This window comes from Drosophila takahashii, chromosome X (genome assembly GCF_030179915.1).
Source record: "Drosophila takahashii strain IR98-3 E-12201 chromosome X, DtakHiC1v2, whole genome shotgun sequence".
Lineage (NCBI taxonomy): Eukaryota > Metazoa > Arthropoda > Insecta > Diptera > Drosophilidae > Drosophila > Drosophila takahashii.
The window spans coordinates 12,412,541-12,440,332 of record NC_091683.1 but is presented as its reverse complement, the minus strand read 5'-3'; the positions used below and the strand labels follow the sequence as shown (position 1 = coordinate 12,440,332).

At 40.8% G+C, this 27,792-nt stretch overlaps 6 protein-coding genes across 9 annotated transcripts in view; 4 read left to right on the top strand and 2 right to left on the bottom strand.

Moving 5' to 3' along the window:
* The window catches only part of Flo2 (flotillin-2), a 101,626-nt gene that overhangs the window by 67,744 nt on the left and 6,090 nt on the right, over nt 1-27,792 (bottom strand). The gene's annotated exons all lie outside the window — the stretch shown is intronic.
* Nucleotides 645-8,319, top strand: LOC108070104 (glucose dehydrogenase [FAD, quinone]). The gene is made up of 2 exons (XM_017160434.3): nt 645-817; nt 5,528-8,319. The coding sequence occupies exon 2, from the start codon at nt 5,916-5,918 to the stop codon at nt 7,992-7,994; it is 2,079 nt and encodes a 692-aa protein (XP_017015923.2). The 5' UTR covers nt 645-817; nt 5,528-5,915; the 3' UTR covers nt 7,995-8,319.
* On the bottom strand, nt 11,318-12,782 carry LOC123003495 (uncharacterized). Its single transcript, XM_044396116.2, has one exon. The coding sequence runs from the start codon at nt 12,715-12,717 to the stop codon at nt 12,127-12,129; it is 591 nt and encodes a 196-aa protein (XP_044252051.1). The 5' UTR covers nt 12,718-12,782; the 3' UTR covers nt 11,318-12,126.
* On the top strand, nt 15,994-18,165 carry LOC108070109 (glucose dehydrogenase [FAD, quinone]). The gene has a single exon (XM_017160442.3). The coding sequence runs from the start codon at nt 16,051-16,053 to the stop codon at nt 17,920-17,922; it is 1,872 nt and encodes a 623-aa protein (XP_017015931.2). The 5' UTR covers nt 15,994-16,050; the 3' UTR covers nt 17,923-18,165.
* Nucleotides 19,263-21,187, top strand: LOC108070111 (glucose dehydrogenase [FAD, quinone]). Its single transcript, XM_017160444.3, has one exon. It carries the CDS (start codon nt 19,271-19,273, stop codon nt 21,134-21,136), a length of 1,866 nt encoding a protein of 621 aa, XP_017015933.3. The 5' UTR covers nt 19,263-19,270; the 3' UTR covers nt 21,137-21,187.
* On the top strand, nt 23,767-26,584 carry LOC108070110 (glucose dehydrogenase [FAD, quinone]). The gene is made up of 2 exons (XM_017160443.3): nt 23,767-24,010; nt 24,693-26,584. Exons 1-2 carry the CDS (start codon nt 23,863-23,865, stop codon nt 26,408-26,410), a joined length of 1,866 nt encoding a protein of 621 aa, XP_017015932.2. The 5' UTR covers nt 23,767-23,862; the 3' UTR covers nt 26,411-26,584.

Below are 27,792 nucleotides of genomic sequence, written 5' to 3'. Positions count from 1 at the left end.
CTTTGCAAGATCTTCCAAGGAATTTAGGATTCCTTCATAATGAGCGGAAGTCTTTAATCACATTTTCTTGGATCATTTGTACTGTTTTAGTATACAATGGAAATCCATTATGCTAAAAGTTTTAGGACAAATATTTTAATAATTATATTATTTAATATTTTTATTTAATTAATTAATATTTATTTATTTTTAAAATAAAATTTTTGGTGATTTCGATTTTTAGATTATAAAAGTTTTTATATTGGGGAAGTTAATTTCAAAAAATTTTAAAATTGCTTTACTATTTTATTTTAAAAGTAATAAAAATAATCTTAAATTCATTAGTATCAAACTATATTTTTTTAAAAGATTTTTTCTGTAATACCTCGGTTATTTCTTTCAAATCAAACCTCAAAAATGGTTAACCCATTTTTTGGATCATTTAGACCCAATTACCAGCCCCCACTTCTCTTCCTCTTTCTCTATGCGATTTGACCTTCTGCCTTTGTTGGCTTAATGACCGCATCGCATCTTCGTCTTCATTCGTACCGTTATCAAAGCTTCGAACTTGTTGGCCAGCCAACGTGTTCGATGTGCCAATAATATGCAACTCGCGTCTCTGGCTTTTCGGAATTTCGCGGCAAGCTGATCGTTCAGTTGACTTCGTGCAACGCAGCCGCGCAGACGCAGTCAGCGGTTTAAATATTCGATATATATATAAATAAACATACCTAAAGATATATCTTTTTTTTTCAAAAACACATCCAAAGGATCCCGTGGCGTCGGTTTTGTGATCGATGTGCCAAAAGTGCCAGGCTACGTGGGCTAAGAATTGCAAGTAAGCCACATAGAAAAGTGAAGTGAATCGAGAGGTTACAATTTCGAAAAAACACCTGTTGCCGGTTACAAAAAAAAAAATGTAAAAAAAAAGATTAAAAATGAAATGCACTCAAGTGCAAAGTTTTTTTCCTTCATTTGCACAATCCACCCACAAAATGTACAAACCAAAAGAAGCACATAAAACTATGAAATATAGCCGAGATAACAAATAAAAAAGAAGTACCTACAAAGAGCATTAACAATAAAGAAAGAGGGGCTTTGATAAGTAGGCTATATGTTGCAGGCACAGCAGCAACACTAACGGTTGTTCGGGGGATTGTCATTGTGTTGCTGCTGTAACTCTTTATTTTTTCTTTTATTTTCTTCTCTATTTTTTCTGCTTTTTTTTGCAACGCCAAAGACAATAGAAAGATTTGTCTTTGCGGCATTAACTGGCAGCAGCAACATCTGCAACAGCAACAACAATTGTTTCTCTATGAGCATTATGCTCTCGTGTAGACATAAAAGAAATTTGCATTTACATTAAAAAAGAAATGAGGCGTAGGGAGACGCCGGCCACGCCCATTTCGCATAACTTCAGCGCACAGCAGCAGCAGCAACAACAATGCACAGCAGCAACAGCAGCAACATCTTCGATAACAGCAGCAACACTAATGGCTTTATGCCAGCGGGCATTAGTTAAAAGGAGGTTTTTCAATCCCAACTGCTTACTTGATTAAAAACATGCATTAAAACTCATTGAAGCCATTTGCAAAAGCATAAAGGATATTATTTTGCCAGGCTGCAAGCTAATAATAATTTAATAGTCATTTATTTACCAACAAATTTAAGTTATTTTTAGCTTGCAAAATAAATGAACCTTTTTTAATTATTAAATTAGTTTTCATTACATAAATGTTAAAAACCATTTTCAACTTTTCTTTTTATAGTAACAGAAATTAATGTTTTTTGAAAGCAATCTACCAATAGTCGTAAATAAACCTATTTTATTCGATTTGTTTGGCTTAATCGCCAGTGCATAGTTTTAATTAACATTTAGCACGCATTCAAATACACTGAAATTAATTAGTATAATTTTCTTCGTATAAATATCCAGATTCAGTTTGTATTTACTTAATTTCCTAGATAATATATAGGAACATGTAAATTTAAATCAGGTTGTTATAAAAAAATTCAAATAATATTTCTTCCAGTGCATCTGCAGTTTGCTGCAAGCATTTCCCTGGGTGTTGTTGCAGCTAAATAAAATTTGCCGCTAGGTGATTAAAACATTTTACTTAGCCATGAGTATTATAATTAATTAATTGCACCATTTGAATACAGTTAAACGGGAATGGGGATGTTGTTTTTTTTTTTGTTGGCCCAAAATCAAGTCATTGACACAATGCCGTGTCTTTCGCCAAAGTTTGAAGAATCCCAGCCGGCAAATGACTTTGCCACCTGCTGCTGGCCAAGGTGACTGACACCAAATGACACCCAGTGACATTGTAATCATGAACCCAACGACTTTATAGCGATGTCGAGTGGCCAAACAACCAAACAACCGACTCGCCGAGTGAATGACTGAGTTACTGAGTGACTGACTGATGTCTGCGTTTGTTTACACCAAATTAGCGCACAAAATCGGCAAGCAAATCACCTTAATTGTCTCAATCATCTCATGATTAAGTGCTTGGATGCGTGGGTGCCAAAAACTTGAAGCTGGCCAAGTGATCAGCGATCAGTGATCAGTGATCATGGCCTTCAGCTGGACAGGAAGTCTAATTGGCTTACATCAAATCAAACCCATTATGTTCACAACAATCTGTAGACAGCTGTGTACAAAATATTAGTAAATATTTTATTTTGGAAATATTTAAGATATATTTATGTATTTCATATTTTTGTTATTAACAATCTTTAGCATTTTCAATTGTTAAATAACTAAAATTGTTTTGTTTTGTTATTTAGAATATTTAGAACATATTTTAAATATTTAAAAAGAAATTTGAGAAAAAGAAAAGTCACACTTTTACAAATTTAAAATAAAAAAAAAAGTGTTATGTTTTTCTTAAAATTGAAAACATACAATAATACCCCATAAATGGTATAGTTTTTCCAATTGTATGCAAATTTTTGTAATATTTTTCTACAATATTTTCCAAAGATCTGCAAATATTTATTACTATTATTTTGAAAACAGCTGTTGATGTACATTTTTTGGCTCGGGCCTAAAAACAACGCTCTTTTTTTCTGTACAGTAATGACGCATGTCAATAGCAGCAGGAGGATGAAATGGGGGGTGGTTGGGGGGGATGATAACTCCGGGCCAGGCCAACAGGTTTACCTGGTCCCGGAGCCGCAAAGTAAACTTGTTTGCTGTCGCTGCTGACCCAATTTCGTGCAACTTTTTTTTCGACATTTTTACAACAATTTTTGTTACTGCTGCTGCCCCGCGGAGGTTTTTCGCACAAAACAAATCACAAACAACAAAACAGAAAACAGATAAAAAAACAAAACAAACCCTATGAAAAGCTGAAAAACACTGTCGAAGAAATGGACCCGCAGCTTCCACTTTTTGTAGATTTAAACTGAGATAGAGATACCGAATTCGAATCCGTATCTGCGTATCTGCGCCAGGAAAGGTTCACTTTGATAGCCACCTGCTTTTGCGGTTGGCCCAGTCTCGATCTCAGTCTGAGTCCCACTTCACTGGCCTTTCACTTGGCCACCGAAAGAGCGGCTTTTGCGGTTGGTAATTGAGGTGATAAGAAATCGACATTGAAATTGATTATGTCAGAGTGGCCGGGTTTCGAGGAAAAATACCAGAGAGAGTGCAGAATCTCGGTTATTTATCATATAAAAAAAAAGAACACACCCATAAAAACCAGCCATAAAGTGATAAAAACTGCTCCACGAATTTAATTACAACCTTTGGTAATAAAAAGCGGTTAACTAGCATTTTCTAAACACACTTAACAAGCCACAAAAAATAATGTCAAATGTCACAAGTTCTTAATTTTAAGAAAACTTGTTGAAAAGGAAGTCACAGTCCCTATTTTTTATATTACTTATTAGAAAAGAATTAAAAAATTGTTTTGATTAAAGAAATCACTTTTTAAATAAAGTTAATTAATTAGTATTTTATGAACTCGTTTTAATTAGAGCTTTTTATAGGCCGAATTCAGCCTAATTTGTACCTTGAACAACTTAATGAAGCTGTAAAGCGAAGCAAATCGATTTGTTTTATTAAAACGAAGGTATATCGTTAATCACTCGAATGAAATAGCCGGCACTTCCCTGTCTTTCGCCACCACCTGTCACTTTTATTTTTTTTTCTCTAGCCCCCCGGGCTTCCCTTCACCTGTCTATCGGTCTGCCTGTCCCTGTATATCTCACACTCATTATAACGGGCATGTAAATTGTAAGTTTCTCACCCACCACTCCTAAAAAAAAAAAAACAGAAAAAAGCCACCCCCAAAGAAACCCCTCTCGTATTTGTAAACTGGATAGACAGGCGCTAAATGCCGTTGGATATTTCAACACCCGCTCGATAACAACTCAACAACAACTATGGATACCAAACATACCATGTGTCAACAGCTCCCTCGGCCAAATATAGCCAGAGAGCTATTGAGTCTCGATCTGGGCTTGAACCCCAAAAACTCAGCTCAGCTCAGCTGAGATACAAGAAATGCTCGCAATACAATCGAAATGAAACGAAACCCATTTCGTATATCTTTGCCCAATCGAGCACGCCAATTACGAATAGCCCAAAAATCCGAAAAAAAATACAAAAGTAAAAAAAATACGATAGGTCCGAAAAAGTTACGTCAGTGGATCGAGTATGCGAGTATTGTTGTAATCCAACCGAAAAAACGGCCGACGAATTTGAAAGACAAACAAATGAAAGATGGTTGCATTTACGTGGCTTACATTATAAACCGAAAACGAAAAGCCGCTAACAATCCCCCTTTGTCGCTATTGGCCGCAATAGCGTCAAGGTCGTCGCAGTGTTAACATCCCAAATTGGTCAGGAAATATCAACGATTTTGGGGGAGGGAGGGAGATTAGTGCAATACAAACAACTGTTGAAACCTTTGTTGCATTCAACAAGGCAGTTAAGCAAATCAGTTGGAAATTTGTTAATATTTTTTTGGTTTTTTTGAACAACCAGAACATGCAAGAAGTTGGGCAAACGATAATAGCACTTCTTGGTTGGTTAGACATATGCAATTTTGGCTAGATTATGTTGGATTTAGGATTTTGCAATCTAAAAAAAAAAAATTTTAATGCCTCTTAACCAGGGACCGTAAATAATCATTATTTGAGATTTTTATTTTAAAAAGACTACTGTGATATTTTCTTTTAAACGTAAAAAAAACGTTCTTTTTACTCTTGTCCACAAAGTATATGCATTTCAACAAATCTTTAAAGCAAATTAACTGTTATTTCTTCATGTCTATAAAGTGCATAAAAACCAGTTAAATTGTTGATTAAAACTTGTAAAAACCTCAGTAGGCCTTTTAAAATAAAAATCTGAAATAATGATTATTAACGGTCCCTGCTCTTAACTATTTTCGAAATTATTTACGAATTAATGTTCTTTTTTTTAGATTTTTATGTCAAGCTGTTCTGGTTGATCTTGGCTACTTTCGGTTTTTTAATTTGGAATTATATTAATATAGATGATATGGACCATTTCTAACACACTTTTCTTATATTTCAGTTGGCACAACGACGAGCACCAGAAAAGCACACAAAATACAACCTACAAGGATAGAAAGGGTTCAAGTTCAAGGATCAAAGTAACCAACAAAATTTTTTCTACAAGAAGAACCTAAGAAGCAGATAAAATAGAACCAGAAGATTATCAAAAGTGAAGTTGTGAAAAAGCAGAGGCATAAATCTGGATAAATAAAGGAGGAGGATTTTCCGAAACCCTAGAAGAAAATCGGGCGACAACAGAGCCCCGCCATGCACAAAAGAAAGAAACGCTAGATTTTAGAGAGTGTGAAGAAGAAAGAGTGTTACAATACAGTCCCGAAGAAACGAGAGGTAATACCTAATAATCTAGAAACTGGAACCCAAGTAGAAAGCCCGAACCCCGAACCAACATGGTGCTCAATCTGCTGTTCATAACCACTGTGATCAAGTCCACCTTCGGTGTGGTGACCACGGGCCTCTGGCTGATTCCCCTGATGCTGGCGGCCATCACCTACTATCGCTACGATGCCGTGGATCCCGAATCGAGGCCTTTGGACCAACTGAATCTCTATCCCGAGTACGATTTCATAGTGGTGGGCAGCGGATCGGCGGGAGCTGTGGTGGCCAATCGGCTGAGCGAGGTGAGGAAATGGAAAGTGCTGCTCATCGAGGCCGGTCCCGATGAAAACGAGATCTCGGATGTGCCATCGCTGGCCGCCTATCTGCAGCTGAGCAAACTGGACTGGGCCTACAAGACAGAGCCCTCGACGAAGGCCTGTCTGGGCATGCAAAATAATCGCTGCAATTGGCCGCGGGGTCGTGTCATCGGCGGCAGTTCGGTGCTCAACTACATGCTGTATGTGCGGGGAAATCGCAATGACTACGATCACTGGGCCTCGCTGGGCAACCCGGGCTGGGATTACGATCATGTTTTAAAATACTTTAAAAAATCCGAGGATAATCGCAATCCCTATCTCGCGAACAACAAGTATCATGGTCGTGGTGGACTGCTAACGGTTCAGGAATCCCCCTGGCATTCCCCCCTGGTCGCCGCCTTCGTGGAGGCGGGCACTCAGATGGGCTACGAGAATCGTGACATTAATGGCGCCCAGCAGGCGGGATTCATGATAGCCCAGGGGACCATAAGACGCGGATCGCGTTGCTCCACGGCAAAGGCCTTCCTGCGACCCATACGAACTCGCAAGAATTTCCACCTCTCGATGAACTCCCATGTGACGCGCATCATCATCGAACCCGGCACGATGAGGGCCCAGGCCGTGGAGTTTGTAAAGCATGGCAAAGTCTACAGGATAGCTGCTCGCAGGGAGGTGATCCTTTCGGCGGGGGCCATCAACACCCCACAATTGATGATGCTATCGGGTTTGGGTCCCCGGAAACATCTCGAAAAGCATGGCATTCGAGTGCTACAGGATCTGCCGGTGGGCGAGAATATGCAGGATCATGTGGGAATGGGTGGATTGACTTTTTTGGTCGACAAACCCGTGGCCATTGTCCAGGATCGCTTTAACCCGACGGCCGTGACCTTTCAGTATGTGCTGCGCGAACGGGGACCCATGACCACTTTGGGCGGCGTGGAGGGACTGGCCTTTGTGCACACACCCTACTCGAATCGCAGTCTCGACTGGCCGGACATTCAGTTCCACATGGCACCGGCTTCGATTAATTCGGATAATGGAGCGCGTGTGAAGAAGGTTTTGGGCCTCAAGGAGTCTGTGTACCAAGAGGTCTATCATCCGATTGCCAACAAGGACAGTTGGACGATAATGCCGTTGCTTTTGAGACCGCGTTCAAGGGGTTCCGTGAAGCTGCGCTCGGCGAATCCCTTTCACTATCCCATCATCAATGCCAACTACTTTGACGATCCGCTGGATGCGAAAACCCTGGTGGAGGGAGCCAAGATAGCGTTGCGAGTTGCAGAGGCGCAGGTCTTCAAGCAATTCGGCTCGCGATTGTGGAGGAAACCGCTGCCGAATTGCAAGCACCACAAGTTCCTGTCCGACGCCTATTTGGATTGCCACCTGAGAACGATTTCGATGACCATCTATCATCCGTGCGGCACTGCAAAAATGGGACCCGCCTGGGATGCCGAGGCGGTGGTGGATCCTCGCTTGAGAGTCTACGGCGTCCGCGGGCTGAGGGTGATCGATGCCAGCATTATGCCGACGATTAGCAGCGGCAACACCAATGCGCCGGTGATAATGATAGCGGAGAAGGGCGCCGATCTCATCAAGGAGGATTGGCTAACGAATCCCGAGTACAAGGTGAAGCGACAGGCCCAGAGGCCACGAGATGCCGAGGCGGCTGGGAGCAGCCTTCAAGGGAGCATCGTCGCCCTGCCCGCCAGCAATGTCAGCAGTCCAAGTGACAATTTCATCGGTGACAACATCAGTGACATCAGCAATAGCAACAGCAGTCAGATAAACTCAAGCGACAGCAGCAACTTCACACTCAACTATGCGGATAGTTAGGATAGTTCAGTCCACCAGAGGGGATTTACATCCAGATTTTGTGCTCAGGGCTCCGTTAGCTTTAAACGACGAGAATCAACACAAAATGTTTGCCATTGCTTGAGTAACTCGTTGAGATGATGGTAACTCTTCAACAAAAGCCAGAATGTGATTGAAAAAAAACACTCTAAAGCTTGGGAATTCAAAGCTATCTATGAGTTTATCTTAATCCTGGTAAACCTAATACGCAAGTCATTTTGTAATGCCCTTAAAAATATTTACAAAATTCTACTTTTGAACCAGAAGCTGTACACTTCTGCTTCCACTTCATGACACCATTAAAAACTCTTCAAAGCTCTTCATAAAAGGTTTATATCTTAAACTTCAAGCTGTTGTTGGTTCAAGTTTGTCTGTTATTAAGACAATGATTAAACCAAAAAGTGCTCTTCCTGAAAAGTCCACACAATTATTGCGGAAGAGGCAAATAATTGTTCTTAACCTCGAAATATCGAAACTCCCCACTCAATCTCATCGCATGACGTCCTCAAAAACTCAACGATCCATTGCAAGACGGAATCCAGAAATCGAGTCATAGATTAAATGCTTCAACTATCCTGTAATTCTAGATATTTTATGTAGTTATTTTAATTGTTGTCCTCTTTTTTTTTGTGTATATGTATTATTTATGCTAAGCTAGATTTAGCTAATTTAATATTGTTTGACTATTTTTAGGAAACACCCATAAACGCATTATTTAAATGACATTCTATTTAATAAATTAAATTTGCATAAACATTAAAGCCGAAATGGTTGTTATTTTCTGACAGCCGAAAAGCAGGCAACGGAAATGAGGTAAGCAAATTGGTTTTGGGCCAAATGAAAAGCAAAGAGAAATGACTCATCGCGTGGTTGGGTGTATTTTGTAGCTGCTATTAATTCGAGTATTTCTACGTGCCGTCTTTATTTTAATGAAGGGATAGTAGGCAAACGCTATATAAAAGCTACAGGCAATGCGAAATTCAATTAGATTTATAAGAGTAGAATTCTGACTATTTATAAATATTTCTTATATATTTTTAATACATTTATTATATGTTTAAAATATTTTTGTATATATATTATTTTATATATTTATATATATTTATTACTCATAATATATTTCTTATATAATTTTTAGTAAACACCTTTGTTATCAAAAACAGATATAGTATTACCCCTAATCCACAGTATTTAATTACATCATAGACTGTATTTGATTGATTACATCACACAAGAGAGTGAGTGACAACTGAATGAACCCACCCTAAAGTGAATATATTCACGAAATCCACTCCATAAAACGGCCCTGCCCATTTAGCTTTATGCTGGCATTTGAGGGTTTATATAGCCTAACATCTGGGCGCGGTGGTAAAAAGACACAACAGCACGCAACATTCTTGTGTAGAAAATATGTATGTATATATTTAATTACCAGTAGACAAGCCGGGTTTTTTAACTTGTCGCAGCAACGCCCATCGAAAATATAAAGCTATTAACTAGCTTAGACAATCGAAGTGTTATAAATCATCTTTCTGACAGCCCCAAAACCACAACCTTGGTCAACAATTTTCATGTGAGTATATCGGAAGCCGGAAATGGCCAACGGAACTTGGTCTAATCAACTCGAATTATAATTTGGATCTCTTCGTTTTCCGGATGTGGATCGAAGATGTGCTAAGTGATCGGTCCCTGTTCCACTTTGTCCACGAAACGTTCTAATTCCCCGGCCAAAAAAAATGTTTATTATAATTTCAACTGAAGCTTAGCTCAAAAACCAGATTTGATGGCTTATTAATGGAAAAAATCCAAGACAGCGCGCATTTACAGCAAAACCTGGTCAACAAATCACACATTTTAATGGACAAGCGGTTCGGGCAAGTTCAAGGTCTAATTTCGTTAAAGGTAGCTTTTTCTTTTTAGGTATTTTTGGAAGCCAAGTGGTGGGCTCATCTTTCATTCATGACTAGTAGATTAAAATGTATTCTTCTAAAAGTGGTATATTACGTATACGCACTGGGGCCTTACAATTCAGAAGCTGTTAATTTTTATTTATACAGTAATTTCTTCAATAAATTTAATTGTATTTAATTAGGCTTTTAGCCTAAATTCTTTTTTTTTAACATTTGAAAAAGTTGTAATTAAAAAAAAAATATATATATATATAAATAACGTATACGCCCTGTATAACCTTTAATTTAAGAGGGTATCCACTAGTCGTATAAAGCGGAACTGCCAATTTCTGACACGTTTTGTGTAATTATTTCAGCCACGCCCCCAAAACAAAAAAGAGTTAACGAGACCAGAGTAAACGAAATGGAGACCCAATGTCTACGTGACCGATTGCAATTTCGCCACGAGATCAGTTAACTTGGATTTGCCCTAGACATGTGTGTCCACACGCATATTTTTCTCGGCCAAAAACGCAATAAACCCAAGCGTATGCAAAATTGGCCAGAGGGTCTGCAGAAATCGCAAAAATCGAATGGGCAAACTGGGTCAATGGCCAGCGGAAGTATCTGCGGATCATCTGCTGGACAAAAAAAAAAAACACAGATAACTTCCGGATCGATGTGTTACCGTTCCAGTTAGAGGTCAGTCAACTTGTTGTGATGATGTCCGTTAGACAAGCGATCGTGTCCGAGCAGTTGACCCAGACCCAATGAACTTGATCTCTGGCTCGGTGTTCGGTGTTCGGTATTCACTTATTTGCATACTCCAATACAAAATATCCAAGCAGCCACTCACCTGTAAATGAAAAAGAAGAGAAAAAAATATTAATTACGATCGATAAATCATGAAAAACTAAGAATAACCCATTGTAAGGGATTACAGCATAAATATTCATGGTAACATGTCAGCATTCTTTTTTTTGTCGATCTAGCGGAAGTGTCACGACTTTGTTGCTATTATTATCATTTCACGGCCCTGGTTCGTGATTAGTGACCCATATACACGATGTGAAGTGCCCCTGCGGACCTGAACAGCCAGTTTATTTAGTTGTTACAAAGGTGCCAATCAAGTTTCAATTCAACCAAAAAATTCTTAGTCACTTTGGCGGCGACCTTGGGGAACGGAAATGTTGGCCAGGAAATTGGGCTAGGCATTGGGTTTTATGATTCAGTGGTAAGTTTATATGATTGTTATTAAGAACTAGTCTCTGATTAGCATAATATTAAGTGGAAGCTGGTGAGTGGAATTTACCAGGGTTTTAAACCATTAGTTTTAAAGAACATATTGTTTAAAATTACTTTAAATTCTTTTATTTATATTATATAATTTTTTTTAATTTATTTATAGCTTGTTGGTTTGATAATCTTGATCCATGAACCCCTGTTCCATCATCATTGCGCTGATATTTCCGATCAACTTCCTGACTTCATCAAGTATTTCTTTTCTTTTTTTTTGTGGAACTGAGTGTTGGCTTCACGTACTCAATTGGCCATTGATCACAGCCATCGCACCGAATAGTGGTCTTCAGATCAAATAATTGCACACTTTAATGAGCTTTAGTGCTTGGCAAACAATAATGTTATCTGGCCAAACTTTGGCTGGGCTCGGATATTTGGATTGTATCTGTATCCATTGGTGCGTTGGCGTATAGCAATTATGCGCATTATGATCGTATCAAAATGTTATTCAACTTCTGTTCTGCTTTGTCATGTCAATCATCGGCAAATGAATCGATTTGTTGCGGCTTTAGAGTCCACTTTGTGGCGGGGGAAGTCTCAACAAATTGATTCATTCGCTCGGCTTGACTTCCTACAATTCAAAAAATGCGTCGGTTTTTTTTCTTTGTAGAGCAATCGTAGAAATCTCACAAAATGAAATAGTATTTGAAGTGAATAATCGATTGGGAAATCTGAAGCCATCGATAATGACTCAAAACGATAGTTAAGAGAACAATTTGAAAGAAAACCCTATTAAGTGATCGATATTTTCCCAATATTGTTTCGATAATATCGATATTTTTAATAAATAATCGAAAAATATCAAAATTTCGATTTTTGGTTAATTTTTACTATTAAGACCTTTCCTTTTCTATGTCACAGTTCATATTCCTTACACAAATCGGCATTAATCATTGGAAGAATAAGTTTTTAGAATACAAAAGATTTTACAAAGTGGTTGAACTTTCAATTTTTCGCGATTTAACCGGGATCTTGGAAAAATTTCCCATTAGATGGACACCCTTTGGCTGGGAGCCCGGACTTTGCCAGCAGTTCTTGTACCAGGCGGCCTGCTGTCGGCTCAATCCAAAGCCGGCGGCGATCCCCATTGAACACTGATGCAGGCTGCGGGCCAGGAGACGAAGGAATCCACCAGATCGATGGGAAGGAATCGGTTCCGGAAGGACGAAGGAGTTTAAGGGGATATGGGGCCGCTTTCGAGACCTCAATTGCATCATGGCGGCCTCATCCATTCCATCGTCGCCGGCATCATCGGTATCCGCACCCGCATCATAGCCATTATCCGAGGAACTGCAGTTTGGAAACTGAACACTGGATGCACTGGGCATCGCACCCAGAGTTTCAATGGAATCCCTGTTGCTATTGGTTTTGTGCAAACTCTTCTTTAGATATTTCCTCGAACCACTCGGCTCGCTGTCGGAACTCTTGGAACTCGAGAGTTTTCTGCCTTGGACTCCCACCAGTTTGGGATTACTCCTAATCCTGGGCTTACGTTCCCTAACAGTTGGTCTGGACATTTTCCCCCAAAGTTTCAGGTTTAATTTTGATTATTTTGGAATTTTGATTGCTCAGATATGACATACTCCAAATCAAGATATGTATTTAAATAAAAGCTAAGCCAAAATGGAATTTTATATATTAAATAAGTATAATAAATTCATATATATTATACAATTTATTGATTTAGTAGAAACAAATTATTTCCGTTTTTTTTTTCTTTTTTTTTAGATTTTTATATCAAGCCGTTTTGAATTCCCCTAAGTCTACCCGTTTTTAAAAGGGTTTCCTTTTATAGTTATCAAAGAAGATATAATATTACATTAACTATTTCTCTATTTTTTTCAAAACGATTTAAAAACATTTAACTCGAAAATGGAATTTTCCGTGTGAGCCCCTCTAATGACCACAGCAAAAAGTTAATGCCTGTAATAAATCTGCAGATAATGAACGTATACAGAAGCTTGTCGAAATAGGAAACACCCACTTCGTAAAACAGACCTATTAACATTTTTACACGAAGGTAGCAAAGTGTAAAATGCAAAAAAAGAATAAGTTTTGTCATCATTATTTATTTTTGGATTTATGTATATTATTCAATGCAAAACTAAAGGCCCATTCTTTTGCAACCTTGAATAGTTATTTACCACTAGATTTGGCTCGATTCATTCATACAACACAGCGAGCCTCTTAGTTTTCGCAAATATTTACTGGTTTTAAATGTAACAAAACGCGAGAAACTGGTTTTTGGTTTTTGTTTTTGGCTTTAATCAGGAATCGGATCTTTAAACAGTCTTTATTTTTACCGGCAAATATTACCACATCTAAAACAGTGTCTATGCAAATTTAGTGAACGAATTGCTATGTCATGATGATCGAACGCAACAATTAATCGCCAAAATAAAAATCCCATAAGACGCGTTTTATGGTTAAGTTAAGAACATTTTATGGCAAGCACATTCTCAACATCACTTCTGCCAGTCATTCGGCAGATTGTCATAACATCAGCTATATCAACATAGATTATATTTAATTACAAGATAAATATGAAATCCTTCGTTTGGGTGATTTGACATCCTGTTGTTAATAACCGAATGCCATGGGCCAGCTGCCAATGAGTGTCAAAAAACCACTAAAGACATGGTCGAGGCCCCAAAATAAAAATTGTCAGTCTTAGTGCAAAGAGCAACTTGGCCAAAATCAGCAGTTGCCAACTACGAAAACTCGGTCAAAGACAACGAGTTTGCTTAAATTCTTGACTTTATGCGAACAGAAACAGTCGTAGCTGCTGATTTTGCGCCAGCACACAATACCTATCGATAGTAAGAGTCGAAGCTTTAATTGCCGTTAGCAGATTGCACTGAGCGAAAAGCCGAGCAAGTCGCTAAGTGGTTAATTTAATATCTAAATGGTTTGCAATACAAGGAAAAAAACTGGAAACGGTTTATTATTATTTATTATTACTGAAAATAATTTAATCAACAACCTTACTTAATTTCTAAGATTAATATTCTTGACTTAGTTAGCTAGTTTATTTAAGAACTCGCTATTACTGATGGAATAAAATAATAAATGTAAAATATTTCCTTGGAAGACACCCTACTAAATAGTTTTAAAGGTGAGTTTATAAAGATCAAATAAATACGGATACGGATTATATTTATAAATGTTGTAAAAGAAAAATATCAAGTATTTTATAAAGAATTCGGCTATAACTGATGGATTAAAAATATAAATAATACTTGAAACACCCTACTAAATACACATGAAAGTCAGTAAATTCTATAATTAAATCCTTTTTTATTATATTTGCATATTGGTAATTTTTCTCAGTGCATTTAATCGAATGGCAGCTCAACGAACTTGAGGCCCGCGCGAATCGCAGACGAATTGCGAAATTGGAAGCCGCAGTGCTATTGCAGCCTTGACTCCAAAGTACCGGTCGTTCTTGAATGTCAACGGTTTGGTTCTTGATTGCCGTTGGCCCTCGGAAAAGGGTTCTTCTTATTTACCGCGAGCCTCATTTGTATGCCAGTCAGGTGCGGCTCCTTCGATGATATACTAGGCGATGTACTAGCATCTCCCATCCTGGAATCGGAATTTGGAATGTCCTTCGACTAACCATATACCATATATTCCATCAGAACGACGACGTCGACATTTTGGGGGCGGAGAACACATCAAAAAACCATTAAGCACCTTTTTAATTTATTTTTATTTTGTTTTTGTTTTTGCCTTTGGTTTTCCTTTAGTATGTCATACGGTTGCGGTCGGCTGGCCAAGTTTACTTTGCCAAGTTGAAAACACTCACGAGTGGGCCGGGGATTTTGGAATTTTTCACAGCGTCTGCCAAACTGACTGACTGCCAATCGACTCTCTGGGGCTCTCCCATTCTAAGTTCACGAATTCACATGCAAGCGGAAATAATTACAAAGATTATTCGCTAAACAATGAGGCAAAAACGAAGAAAAGACAAACATTACATGCCTACAAGTCCATTCACCATTTACTGGTAACTATAATTACATAGAAGCTACAGATGATCGTTTGCCCGGAAACAAATCAATACATTAATGAATGCACGGTTTTTACATGCGTTCATTAGCTGCAGAGATTTATCACTAAATATCTTATCAATTGATTTCTAGCGATCTCTTACTAAAGTGAAGATTGTTTAAAAAAGTTTAAAATTATATTTAAAATTAAAAACATTTTTTATATTTTAAGAAATAATTTTATCTAAGAAAAGTTTTGCATATATCACCAATATAAAAATCTTGGTAAATAACTTTGATAATTATATTTTTCCAGTTCCGTCATGCCAGATTTACACCAATATTTCCTACTTTATATATCAACTATAATACTTTCATTACACTTGACAATATTTATATTTAAATTCTAGATATTCAAGATATTCTGTTATTCCGCTAATGAAACTGATATTATAATAATAGCACTGCATCGTCACCTCTAAATTAAAATCGATGTTATTTTCCTCTGGAGCTTACTTATTAGATCAGACCCGTTATTACGTGATTTCAGTATTCAGCACACAATTCCCAGTGCATTTGGGATGGAATGCTTACGATCTTTGATCGATCGATCAATTACACAAAATGATATTCCAACAATCTGTATTCTGAGTTCTCTCTGTCTCCGGTTGAAAATGGTTAAGACGGATGGTTCGGACCAAGAGCCGTAATTGTCAACAGTGCAGGGCCAATAGTTTTTTTTTTTTTTTTGTAGATGCAGTTTCCCCCAGCCTCTAAGTTTTAGTTCTGCTTTTAGCTCAACGGGCCCAGTCGATCGCGGCAGTCGAGTGAGTCCGGCTGCAAGGTGATGAAGCTCCAATGACTTCGCCACGGAACCCGAACCTCACAATCAGAATAATTCTCGGCCTGTGGCTCTTGGGTTGGGGATTAGTTTCCGTGCAGGTTCTTGCCCAGAATGTGGTCTTCGATATGCTGGAGATCTATCGCCGCGGCCAGCGGCAATTGGATCTGGAGAATCTGGACGAAGGCCAGCCGCTGATGGCGAAATATGATTTCATAGTGATTGGAGCTGGAACAGCGGGTTGTGCCTTGGCCGCCCGCCTCTCGGAGAATCCGAAATGGAGGGTGCTCCTCTTGGAGGCCGGTGGCCCCGAGAACTATGCCATGGACATACCCATAGTGGCGCATCTCCTGCAGCTGGGCGAGGTGAACTGGAAGTACCAGACGGAGCCCTCGCAGAGCTACTGCCTCGCGATGAATGGGAATCGTTGCAATTGGCCGCGTGGCAAGGTCGTCGGTGGCAGTTCGGTGTTGAACTACATGATGTATACGCGAGGCAATCGCAGGGACTACGATCGCTGGTCGAGATTGGGCAATCCCGGCTGGAGCTACGAGGAGCTGCTGCCCTATTTCAGGAAGTTCGAGGGCAGCTCGGTGCCCGATGCCGAGGAGGATTACGTGGGTCGTAATGGGCCGGTGAAGGTGAGCTATTCGGAGACCAGAACCAGGATAGCCGATGCCTTTGTCGAGGCCTCCGAGGCGGCGGGACTTCCACGAGGGGATTACAATGGAGAGTCGCAGATTCGGGTGTCCTATCTGCAGGCGAATATCTACAATGAGACGCGGTGGAGCTCAAATAGAGCCTATCTGTATCCCATTAAGGGAAAACGTCGGAATCTGCAGGTGCAAAAGAATGCCTTGGTCACGAAAATTCTCATTGATCCCCAGACAAAAAGCGCCTATGGGGTGATGGTAAAGATAGGAGAGGGTAAATCCCAGAAGATCCTGGCCCGAAAGGAGGTCATCCTGTCGGCGGGAGCCATCAATACGCCGCAATTGCTGATGCTCTCGGGTGTGGGACCCTCGAAACATCTGCGGGAGATGGGAATTAAACCTCTGGCGGATCTGGCCGTGGGCTACAATCTCCAGGATCACATTGCACCGGCGGTGAGCTTCCTGTGCGATGTGAATTCACTGCAAACGAGCGAGATGTTCAGCGTGGAGGCGATGGCCCAGTTCCTCCAGGGACGCGGTCCTCTTCGCATTCCCGGCGGCGTGGAGGCCATCTCCTTCTATGCCCTCGATGATCCCCGGAACTCCGATGGTTGGGCCGATATGGAACTCTTCGTCGTGGGCGGCGGACTGCAAACGAATTTGGCTTTACGTCTGGCACTGGGCATCCAATCGGATATCTATGAGAATATGTTTGGCGAACTGGAGCGAAGGAATGCCAATGGCTTCTTGATATTTCCCATGATTTTGCGCGCCAAAAGTCGGGGACGCATCAAGTTGAAGAGCCGAAATCCCGAGGAGCATCCCAGAATCTATGCTAATTACTTTGCGAATCCCTATGATATGAACATCACGGTGAGGGGAATTGAGAAGGCCGTGAGTCTATTGGATCAACCGGCATTCAAGGCAATTGGGGCAAGGTTATTCGAGAAACGCATACCGAACTGCGGGAAATACAGGTGGAGGAGCAGCGCCTACTGGGCCTGCTATGCCCGCCACTTCACCTTCACCATCTACCACTATTCGGGAACGGCAAAAATGGGTCCCCGGGCGGATCCCTCGGCGGTGGTGGACGCCCGGCTGCGGGTCCACGGAATCGAGAGGCTCCGGGTGGTGGACGCCAGCATAATGCCCTACTTGGTGTCGGGCCATCCCAATGGACCGGTGTACCTGATAGCCGAGAAGGCAGCCGATTTGATCAAAGAGGATCATGACTAAAGTTAAGGGGGGAAGAACATTATCCTTTGGGGTTTAATGGGTGATTTTTAGTTCTTAGTAATATAATATTCCTTTATTTTGAGTGATTTCTAGTGAATTAAAGATGAAAAGACAGTATATAATTTCGTAATTCAAAGTATAAAAGTTGTAACAAAAAAAAAATAGTAAAAAAAAAAAAATAAATAAATAAAACAAGTAAATTGGTAATTAATTCTTATTAGTGATTCCTATCCTGAGAAACAACTATTAGTTTGATCATTAGCGAGTTTGTATTTTCATAACTGTGGTTTGTAAAATCAAAATTCGAAAGATAATATTTTTGCAGTGCTAATGATCTATTTAATTTTTTATTTTTTTTTTTTAATATGAAATATAAAAATGTTCTACCTTACAAAGTCTTATCTGGCAATTGGGAATACAATCTTAGAATAAGATTAATGTACATAATTCAGCAATAAGAAAATTTTTTAAAAATATATAAAAAGAAATTATAATAAAATTGGATTTCGTATTCATAATTATTTAAATATTCTTCACAGAAGACTGAAGAAAACACAATTTAGTCATAAATAATAATTATTATTAATGAACCTGAAGACTACAACTTAAAAGCCGGCTGACCGATAGCCATCTAGAACCATAAAATTATACAATATGTGTATAAATTAAGTTAAAACCAGATTGACATTTAACCAGAGAACCTGTCGTTCTTCGAAGAACCCCGCCCGAATTCTTCTGCTAAAAGCGCAGAATCACGGTGGCTCTATGTTAACTTAAAATCTAAATCTCAAACTATAGAAGAGGATTCTGCGGTGATTCTTCAGGGGAGGCCCTTTAATGTTTTGTGACACCTTCAGCTTCCGCATTGAAACCACAAGCTGCTAACGATCGGCGGTCCAATCGTCGATCGGCTCAAGTCAATGTCAGATTTAGATTCAGATCGTAGAGCTTTCGATTTTAGCCAGCTTTTGCTTTTGCTATTGCTTGGTCTGCGCAGCTTGGTGGGCTTGTGAACGTGTCCATAGTCAAGTCTTCGAAAGATTTGAAGATTCTTGGCGAACCGAAAACGAAAACGAAGTTGAGATCGGAGAGCCGAGAGATTCGCACGGCGATCGTTTCGTTCGGCGATCGCCGCCGAATTTAATATTAAATTGAACTTGGCCACCGAGTTTGTCAGCATTTCTAGTTACGTATCCGATTGGGCAACACGCTCGCGATCGCGTTTAGAACTTCAAACGCGGCTAAAATATCTCTTTTTTTTTTGGATACCACTATAAACTATAAACAAGAACTATATTTTTTTTGGCTGTGCAATAAAGCAGTGAAAAATCAGTGAATCAAAAGCCCCATGATGGCTAGCAAATCGCTTATATTTCTGGGCATCTGCCTGGCTTTCTTGGACCTACGAGTCTCTGTAGCTCAGCAGAGCAACAATGTCCTCTTCGAGACGATCAACTTCCTGCGACGCGGCCAGGCGGATGTGGAGTTGGAAAACTACGATAATAATCTAGTGCTGGATAGCGAGTACGATTTCATAGTGGTTGGAGCCGGAACAGCGGGTTGTGCCTTGGCCGCCCGCCTCTCGGAGAATCCCAAGTGGCGGGTTCTCCTCCTGGAGGCCGGTGGTCCCGAGAGACTCGTCATGGATGTGCCCATAGTGGCGCACTTCCTGCAGCTGGGCGAGATGAACTGGAAGTACAGGACGCAGCCCTCGGATCACGCCTGCCTGGCGATGAACAACAATCGCTGCAATTGGCCGCGTGGCAAAGTGATGGGCGGCAGTTCGGTGCTGAACTACATGATGTACACCCGTGGCAATCGCAGGGATTACGATCGCTGGGAGTCGCTGGGAAATCCAGGATGGAGCTTCAAGGACGTACTGCCGTATTTCAAGAAGTACGAGGGCAGCTCGGTGCCCGATGCCGAGGAGGATTACGTCGGACGCAACGGGCCGGTGAAGGTGAGCTATGTCAACTGGCGCTCCAAGATCGCCGAGGCCTTTGTGGATGCCGCCCAGCAGGATGGACTGAAGTACCGGGACTACAATGGCAGGATTCAGAATGGCGTAGCCTTTCTGCACACCACCACCAGGAATTCGACGCGCTGGAGCTCCAATAGGGCTTATCTGTATCCACTGAAGGGCAAGCGCAGCAATCTGCATGTGAAGAAGAACGCCCTGGTGACCAAAGTGCTCATTGATCCGCAAACGAAGACGGCCTATGGTATTATGGTTCAGACGGAGGGTCGCATGCAGAAGATTTTGGCAAGGAAAGAGGTGATTGTCTCGGCGGGAGCCATCAATACGCCGCAATTGCTGATGCTATCGGGTGTGGGACCGGCGAAGCATCTGCGCGAGGTGGGCATCAAACCCCTGGCTGATCTGGCCGTGGGTTACAACCTACAGGATCACACGGCACCGGCGGTTACCTTCACGACCAATGCCACATCGCTGAAGTTCGAGGACTTTTCGGATCCCACGCTCATCAATCGATTTAATAGGATGGAGGGACCGTATGGTTCGCCCGGCGGCTGCGAGGCCATCGCCTTCTGGGATCTGGATCACGAGCGGGATGAGGATGGCTGGCCAGATATTGAGCTCTTCCTGGTGGGCGGCTCCATGTCCTCCAATCCGGCCATCTCGCGTGCCTTCGGCCTGAAGAAATCCATCTACGACACGCTCTTTGCCGAAATCGAGGACAAATCGCTGAATGCCTTCATGATCTTCCCCATGATCCTGCGGCCCAAGAGCCGTGGTCGCATCATGCTGAAGAGCAGCGATCCCTTCAAGTATCCCCTCATCCATGCGAATTACTTTGCCCATCCCTACGACGTGGACATCTCGGTCAGGGGTCTCCTGAAGGCCATCAGCCTGATGGATCAGCGGGGCATGCAGGCGATCAATGCCCAGTTGTGGGAGAAGAAGATACCCACCTGCAAGCAGCATGCTTATAAGAGTTGGGCCTACTGGGCCTGCTATGTGAGGCACTTCACCTTCACAATCTACCATTACTCGGGCACCGCCAAGATGGGTCCCAAATCGGATCGGGCTGCGGTGGTGGATCATCGCCTGCGGGTGCATGGAATCAAGAATCTGCGGGTGGCCGATGCCAGCATCATGCCCGAGATCATGTCCGGACATCCCAACGGACCCGTCTTCATGATCGCCGAGAAGGCGGCCGATATGATCAAGCAGGATCATGGCTTCATCCAGTGATCTATGATGTGTGATCAATGATCTATGATCTATATGATCTATGATTTATATGATCTATGATTTATATGATCTATGATTTATATGATTTATGATCTATGATCTATATGATCTATGATTTATATGATCTGTGATCTATATGATCTGTGATCTATATGATCTATGATCTATATGATCTATGATCTATTTGATCTATGATTTATATGATTTATGATTTATATGATCTTTGATCTATATGATCTATGATCTATATAATCTATGATCTATGATCCGCGAATCCCTTAGTCCAAAGTTCATTTCCGCAATCAGGTGTAAGCCCCATTTGCAAGCAGCCCGACGTCATGCATCCTGTTAATCCCTGTTAAATCATCTATAATTTCTGGCTGCTTTAAAATGGGGCCTAAGTTATAGTTAAGGCCTTCTAAAATCGCTTGTTATTACCTGTAATTCTCTCTTGCCTGAACTGATTCTAGTTTAAGTTTAGAAATTTAAGCAATTTATAGCATATATATAAATAAATCAATATAAGTTTTATATGTACTTTAAAACGAAAAGTGTTTTATATGGTGAAAAATCAAAACCAGAGGTTCTTTGAGTTTCAAATTATATAATTTTTCAAATACTATCCCTAGCAACAAACAAGCCATCAAAATTAACCAAAAATCAATTGTCTTGGGTCTACAAAAATCTGACATTGACATTGAATTTTATTGGATCTCTCTGTTTTCGCCTTTGTCTCATGCAATTTCAATAGGAATTTTCAGCTCTGGCAATTTTCATGCTAATCAATTTGTGGCTTCATAATCAAAATCCATGAAATCCATGAAGTTGGAAGCTCGTTTGACGATTCTTCGTTTTGATTTATTACACGCCTTTGTTTTGGCGTCTCTCTCAATCTTTTTTATTGTTGCGGAAATGATTTTTTGCCTTACTCTCGTTTTTTTTTCTGCCTTGTCGCTTTCGGTTTTATTTGTTTTACGATCAAAAGTTGGTGTGAATATTTTGCTGAGGGTTTTTCGGTGCTGAATCTTTGGTTTTATGTTTTATCTTGGTTTAATTTGCATCGATTTGACCTTAGAATTATTTATTTATGTAGAGTGCGTATAAATCTGTCGAAAATTGAGAATAATTGCATTGGCAAAAGATGTTTTTTTGCCTCCCAAGGGTAGACTATACAAAATGTGATCTTAAATGGAAACTTAAAGCTTTGAAGCTTGGCTTAAAGCTCTGGGCCAGTTTATTTGAACCACTGGAATTATTTAAAAATAAATAAAAGTAAAATAAATAATTATTTATTTAATTTTGAAATATATTTTCCACAGTTTTTACTTTATTCCAGTCTTTAAATTATTTCCTAATTTCAGTTTTTTGTTTTACCAAGTAAAAACCCATATCCGAAATTCCTTTTCCACCGTAAAAAAGTCACTATGGTTACGCCAGACTTTTCATTAACACAAATTGAAATATTCATGAATCAAGGGGGCGGATTCGAACAACAAAAAAAGCGAGCACAAAGAGGACAAATTTTGAATGCAATTGCCATGACCAAAACATGGCCCATCCTTTGGATTTCTAATCCCAGTCCTGCTCATTTATTTGGTTTCCTGTTCCCCTTTGTAAGGGAATCCCTTGACTTTGGCATTTTGGGTTCGGGGTTGGAGGAACTGCATCCATATGCTGGGGTTGCTGCCGCTGCAGTGGACCACCCCTTTATCCCATTTTGATTATATATTTCCTACTCTCTTTTTTTTTTTTTGGCTAGACCTAAAGTCGTTTAATCCGCTTTGGTTTTGTTTTTCCCTCGATTATTATGCTCGATGGGGGGTGGCTTGGAAAATATATTAACCCTCGAGTTCCCGCTGCTGGTGCTTCAATCTTCAAAGATTCAACTTACAGACCAGCAGCATAAAAAAAAAGAATATACTCCCAGCCAGAACAAGTTGCCCATCCAAGTGCCATTGAACCGGGCTCAGATGCAAAAGCCAAAGATACAGAGAAAAAAACAGAAAAATGTATAAATAAAAATACTCATATTAATAGGCAAAATCGTTTCCTAATTTTCTCTCTCTGCATTAGGAAAGAGACAGCCGAACGGTAAATGAAAGAGAGGCAAGAAAGCGCAAATTAGCAAGTGGCAATAAAAATTCTGAGACAATCTCAGCCTGTTTTGGCCCTAAAAACCCGGCCACCAAGTCAACCAACTCATCAGTGGAGAAAGATGGAGATATGGAGAGATGCGGAGAAAGGCAGAGAGAGACGGAGTGAGAGGGAGAGAGAGAGACAGGGGATAGAGATCAGTCAGGGAGAACCAAACCGGCAAGATTATCCACAGTGGAGCAGGTTTATAAATATATTTCAATTAGCATGCAGTACAAATCTTGTTTTAAATATGTAAATTCCAAAAGCCCTAAATAAAAATTACAGTTCAAAAAAATACTCCCTCTCTTTGGGCAATTAAATGCAAATTCAAGACATAATTTTCCATTACAAGCCAATAAATTTTAAAATATTCACTTAATAATAATCGAACTTTGGGGATCCCACGCCCACTGGTAATAAAAAGCAGAGAAAATATGCATATTAAAATTTCATATTTCATATGCAGAACACTGGGGAATTCTACAACCCGTTCCACAGTGCGTTGGCAGATGTGATGCCAAACAGAGGTAGAGATCCAATTTCACCCGAAGCACCGAAGCTGCAGAGTTCAGTTACCGACCATCGCAACCATGGACAAGCTGCTGCTGTTCCGGCTTCTGTTTCTGTTTCTGTTCCTGCTCCTCATCCAGGTGATCCACTGCCAAAGGAATCCCCAACTGGACGAACTGAGGCGATTGGGACTGGGCAATGTCGTCAATGTGCCATTCTTCAGCGATGGTGAGGGTTTGATTTATAATAATATATCTACATAGGTTAAATATAATAAATCATCGTGATATTTTACTAACAGAATTTGTAAAATAGTATTAAGAAAATTCTTTAGTGAATAATAATCATTTTATATTTGATAATGTGTTAATAAAATCAAAGTATTTTCATTATTAAAAAATCATTAAAAATATCAGTTATGTAGTTATTAATTTCCATGAAATTGAATGATGATTTTGAATATTTATAAAAAGACATAGTATCATATGCAAAAACGTATTATAAACAGGTTATTCTGAGCTTACTTTTATTAAATGTAAATTTTTATCCTAAATCCAAAAATCGAAAAGAAGACTAAAATATTATATTTAAAGTCTCTGAATTTGGAATGTTTAAAATACAGATTTGTATATAATCACATATTCTTATATTATATAATTATGATATCATATCAATATTATTTTTATAACCAGTTATAATCTTATAACTTCTTCATAAAATATTATAATTAAGTTCTCTGAATTTCGAATGTTTAAAATACTGATTTGTATATAATCACATGTTCCTTAGTTCATCGATTAAACACATTTTCTTATATTATATTATTATGATATCATATCATATATTATTTTCCTATATCAATATTATTTTTATAACCAGTTATAACCCCATAATCTTCTTGCATTTGCAGTGCCTCAAAAGAACTACGATTTCATAGTGGTTGGCTCGGGGGCCGCTGGCTGTACGCTGGCCGCCCGCCTCTCGGAGAATCCCAACTGGAGCGTCTTCCTCATCGAGGCGGGGGGCGTGGAGAACATAATCCATCAGGTGCCGCTGCTGGCGGCCCACCTGCAGTCGACTGCCTCCAATTGGGGCTACAATTCGCAGCCGCAGCGGCATGCGTGTCGCGGGATGCCCGAAAATAAGTGTGCCTTGCCGCGGGGAAAGGTCCTGGGTGGCACCAGTTCCATCAACTATATGATCTATAATCGCGGGAATCGCAGGGATTTTGATGGCTGGGCGGCGGCTGGTAATCCCGGCTGGAGTTACGAGGAGGTGCTGCCCTATTTTTTGAGGAGTGAGCATGCCCAACTGCAGGGCCTCGAGCACTCGCCCTATCACAATCACAGTGGCCCACTGAGCGTGGAGGATGTGCGTCATCGAACGCGACTGGCCCATGCCTACTTGAGGGCCGCCCAGGAGGCGGGTCATCCGCGCACCGATTACAATGGTGAATCCCAGCTGGGGGTCTCCTATGTCCAGGCCACCACCCAGAAGGGCAGGCGGCACAGCGCCTTTCGCGCCTACATAGAACCCATTCGCTCGAGGCGTCGTAATCTTCATATTCTTACCCTGGCCAGGGTCACTCGCATCCTCATCGATGCCGCCACCAAGTCGGCCTATGGAGTGGAGTTCATCCATCAGGGCAGAAGCTTCAAGGTGCGTGCCCGCAAGGAGGTGATCCTATCGGCGGGAGCCTTCAACTCGCCGCAACTGCTGATGCTCTCGGGGATTGGGCCGGAGGATAACCTCAAGGCGATTGGAGTTCCCTTGATTAAGGCTCTTCCCGTGGGCAAGCGGATGTACGATCATATGTGCCACTTTGGACCCACCTTTGTGACGAATACGACGGGTCAAACCCTTTTCGCCGCTCGCCTGGGACCGCCGGTGGTCAAGGAGTGGCTCCTCGGACGCGCCGACACCTTCCTCTCGAGCATCGGGGGCGTGGAGACGCTCACCTTCATCAAGGTGCCCTCGGCCAGCCAGAGTCCGGCCAGCCAGCCCGATGTGGAGCTCATCCAGGTGGCCGGCAGTTTGGCCAGCGACGATGGCACCGCTTTGGCCAAGGGAGCCAACTTCCGGCCAGAGATCTACGAGAAGATGTACAAGGATCTCACCGTGCGACAGCAGGATCACTTCAGCTTCCTCATCATGCACTTCAATCCCGCCTCCGTGGGTCGCCTGTGGCTCCACAATCGCAATCCACTGGAGTGGCCACGCATCGATCCCAAGTACTTCTCGGCTCCCAAGGATGTGGAGCATCTGCTGGAGGGCATCAAGGAGGCGATCAGGATATCCAGAATGCCTGCCATGCAGGCGATTGGAACGCGACTGCTGGACAAACCGGTGCCAGGATGCGAGAACCACGAGTTCGCCTCGGATGACTACTGGCGATGCTCGATAAGAACGCTGTCCTATACGCTGCACCACCAGGTGGCCACCTGTCGCATGGGACCCGAAAGTGATCCTACGACGGTGGTGAATCATGAGCTAAAAGTTCACGGAATGAGGAAACTCCGGGTGGTGGACACCAGTGTGATCCCGGTGCCACCCACCGCCCACACAAATGCGGCGGCCTTTATGATCGGGGAGAAGGCGGCGGACATGATACGATCCGAATGGAGTTAATATACAGATCAGCAGATCACTTAAGATCACTTTCGGAGACAAACGGCGATTTATGCAAAGGGGTTAATAAAATGCGAGACGAAAGTTGAAAGAAAGCAAGCGGGTACACTTCACAAATGTTGCGATCTAAAAAGCATTCCTAATTTTTTTTCATATTCTAAATGGTCTAATTTCTAAGTTGTTTGCGGGGATTTAAAGAATATCATTTCGAAAACCTATAATAATAAATTTCAAATACATTTCATTCCTATTATTAAATAAATAACAGCTAATATCATTCAAGGCTGAGTTTTTATTGGTGGGGAATTAAAAATATGATTTATATCTTAAAAATTTCCCAAATTTTCTCCCAGTGCATCGCCCAACGGGGTCTTGAGAACGTTTCGGGTCAATCCAATTTGGACCACGTCATGACCTAGCTTAATAACTTCTCACCGATTTCGAACTGATCCGAATCGGAATTGGAATCGGAATCCAAGCGGAGCAAACGAGGCATCGCAAACGGGTTTACGCACATCAAGTTCAATGCCTCGGCGTTTTTTCGGAGCGAAGAAAATAAAAAAATATTAATAGGGCGCCGGGAGTGTATGCCTCATCGATGATGTATATATCATAATATAATATTATATTACATATATGAACGTTAAGTGCATTTAGGGGCCCAACGCAGGGAGAGCACGCGCCAAAGTTAAACGAACCCGCAAATTGCGACCGGCACTTAAAAAGTGAGAATCTTGTCATTCTCCCTTCACATTTGGCCAAGTAAGGATAAAAGGTGTTGCCATTCATCGGATACCCTGTAGTTTTCAAGATCTTCTTTTTGAATTTTATCATAATAAAATGTTGCTAATTAATGATACAAAGGTAAACCTTTAGAGCTCCTGGTTTTTATAGAATTTTATTCATTTCTTTTCTTTCTGTGTAAAAATCCATCCTAAACTAGATCATTCGAACTTTATCTTAATGATTTCAGCAGCAGCTCTCCAATGTTTTGATGTTTCCAGCTAAACTCTGCAATTTTCACTATCTTTTTAGTTTGTTTAGGTTAGGTTTGTTTACTGCTAATTGGTGCTAATTTTATTTAAATTTGTTTTAAGTTCTTCAACCGGTTTTTAGTTAACTTTGCTTTGCTTTTAATAGTTTACTATTTCTGTTCGCCTTGCTATTTGCTATTTGCTGGTTTATGTGCTTGGTTCGTCTTATTCTTATCTTGGCTTAATGCTTAATTTCATTCTTTGTTTGGAATCTATTTCTCACTTCATTTGGTCTTCGCGCTTTATTGGCTTGAGGTGTTTCTTTTTTTTTATGATTTTCCTTGACGGTTTATTTTCATCCAAGTTAGTCTTAATTCGGTCCATTAGTTTATTTCTTCCTGAAGTTCA

Bases quoted from the DNA above. Each gene is read 5' to 3' on its own strand.
- LOC108070110 (XM_017160443.3), top strand. From the start codon at position 23,863: ATGGACAAGCTGCTGCTGTTCCGGCTTCTGTTTCTGTTTCTGTTCCTG. The intron at 24,011-24,692 runs GTGAGGGTTTGA...TTGCATTTGCAG, and splicing joins TGTGCCATTCTTCAGCGATG to TGCCTCAAAAGAACTACGAT.
- LOC123003495 (XM_044396116.2), bottom strand. From the start codon at position 12,717: ATGTCCAGACCAACTGTTAGGGAACGTAAGCCCAGGATTAGGAGTAAT.
- LOC108070109 (XM_017160442.3), top strand. From the start codon at position 16,051: ATGACTTCGCCACGGAACCCGAACCTCACAATCAGAATAATTCTCGGC.
- LOC108070111 (XM_017160444.3), top strand. From the start codon at position 19,271: ATGATGGCTAGCAAATCGCTTATATTTCTGGGCATCTGCCTGGCTTTC.
- LOC108070104 (XM_017160434.3), top strand. From the start codon at position 5,916: ATGGTGCTCAATCTGCTGTTCATAACCACTGTGATCAAGTCCACCTTC.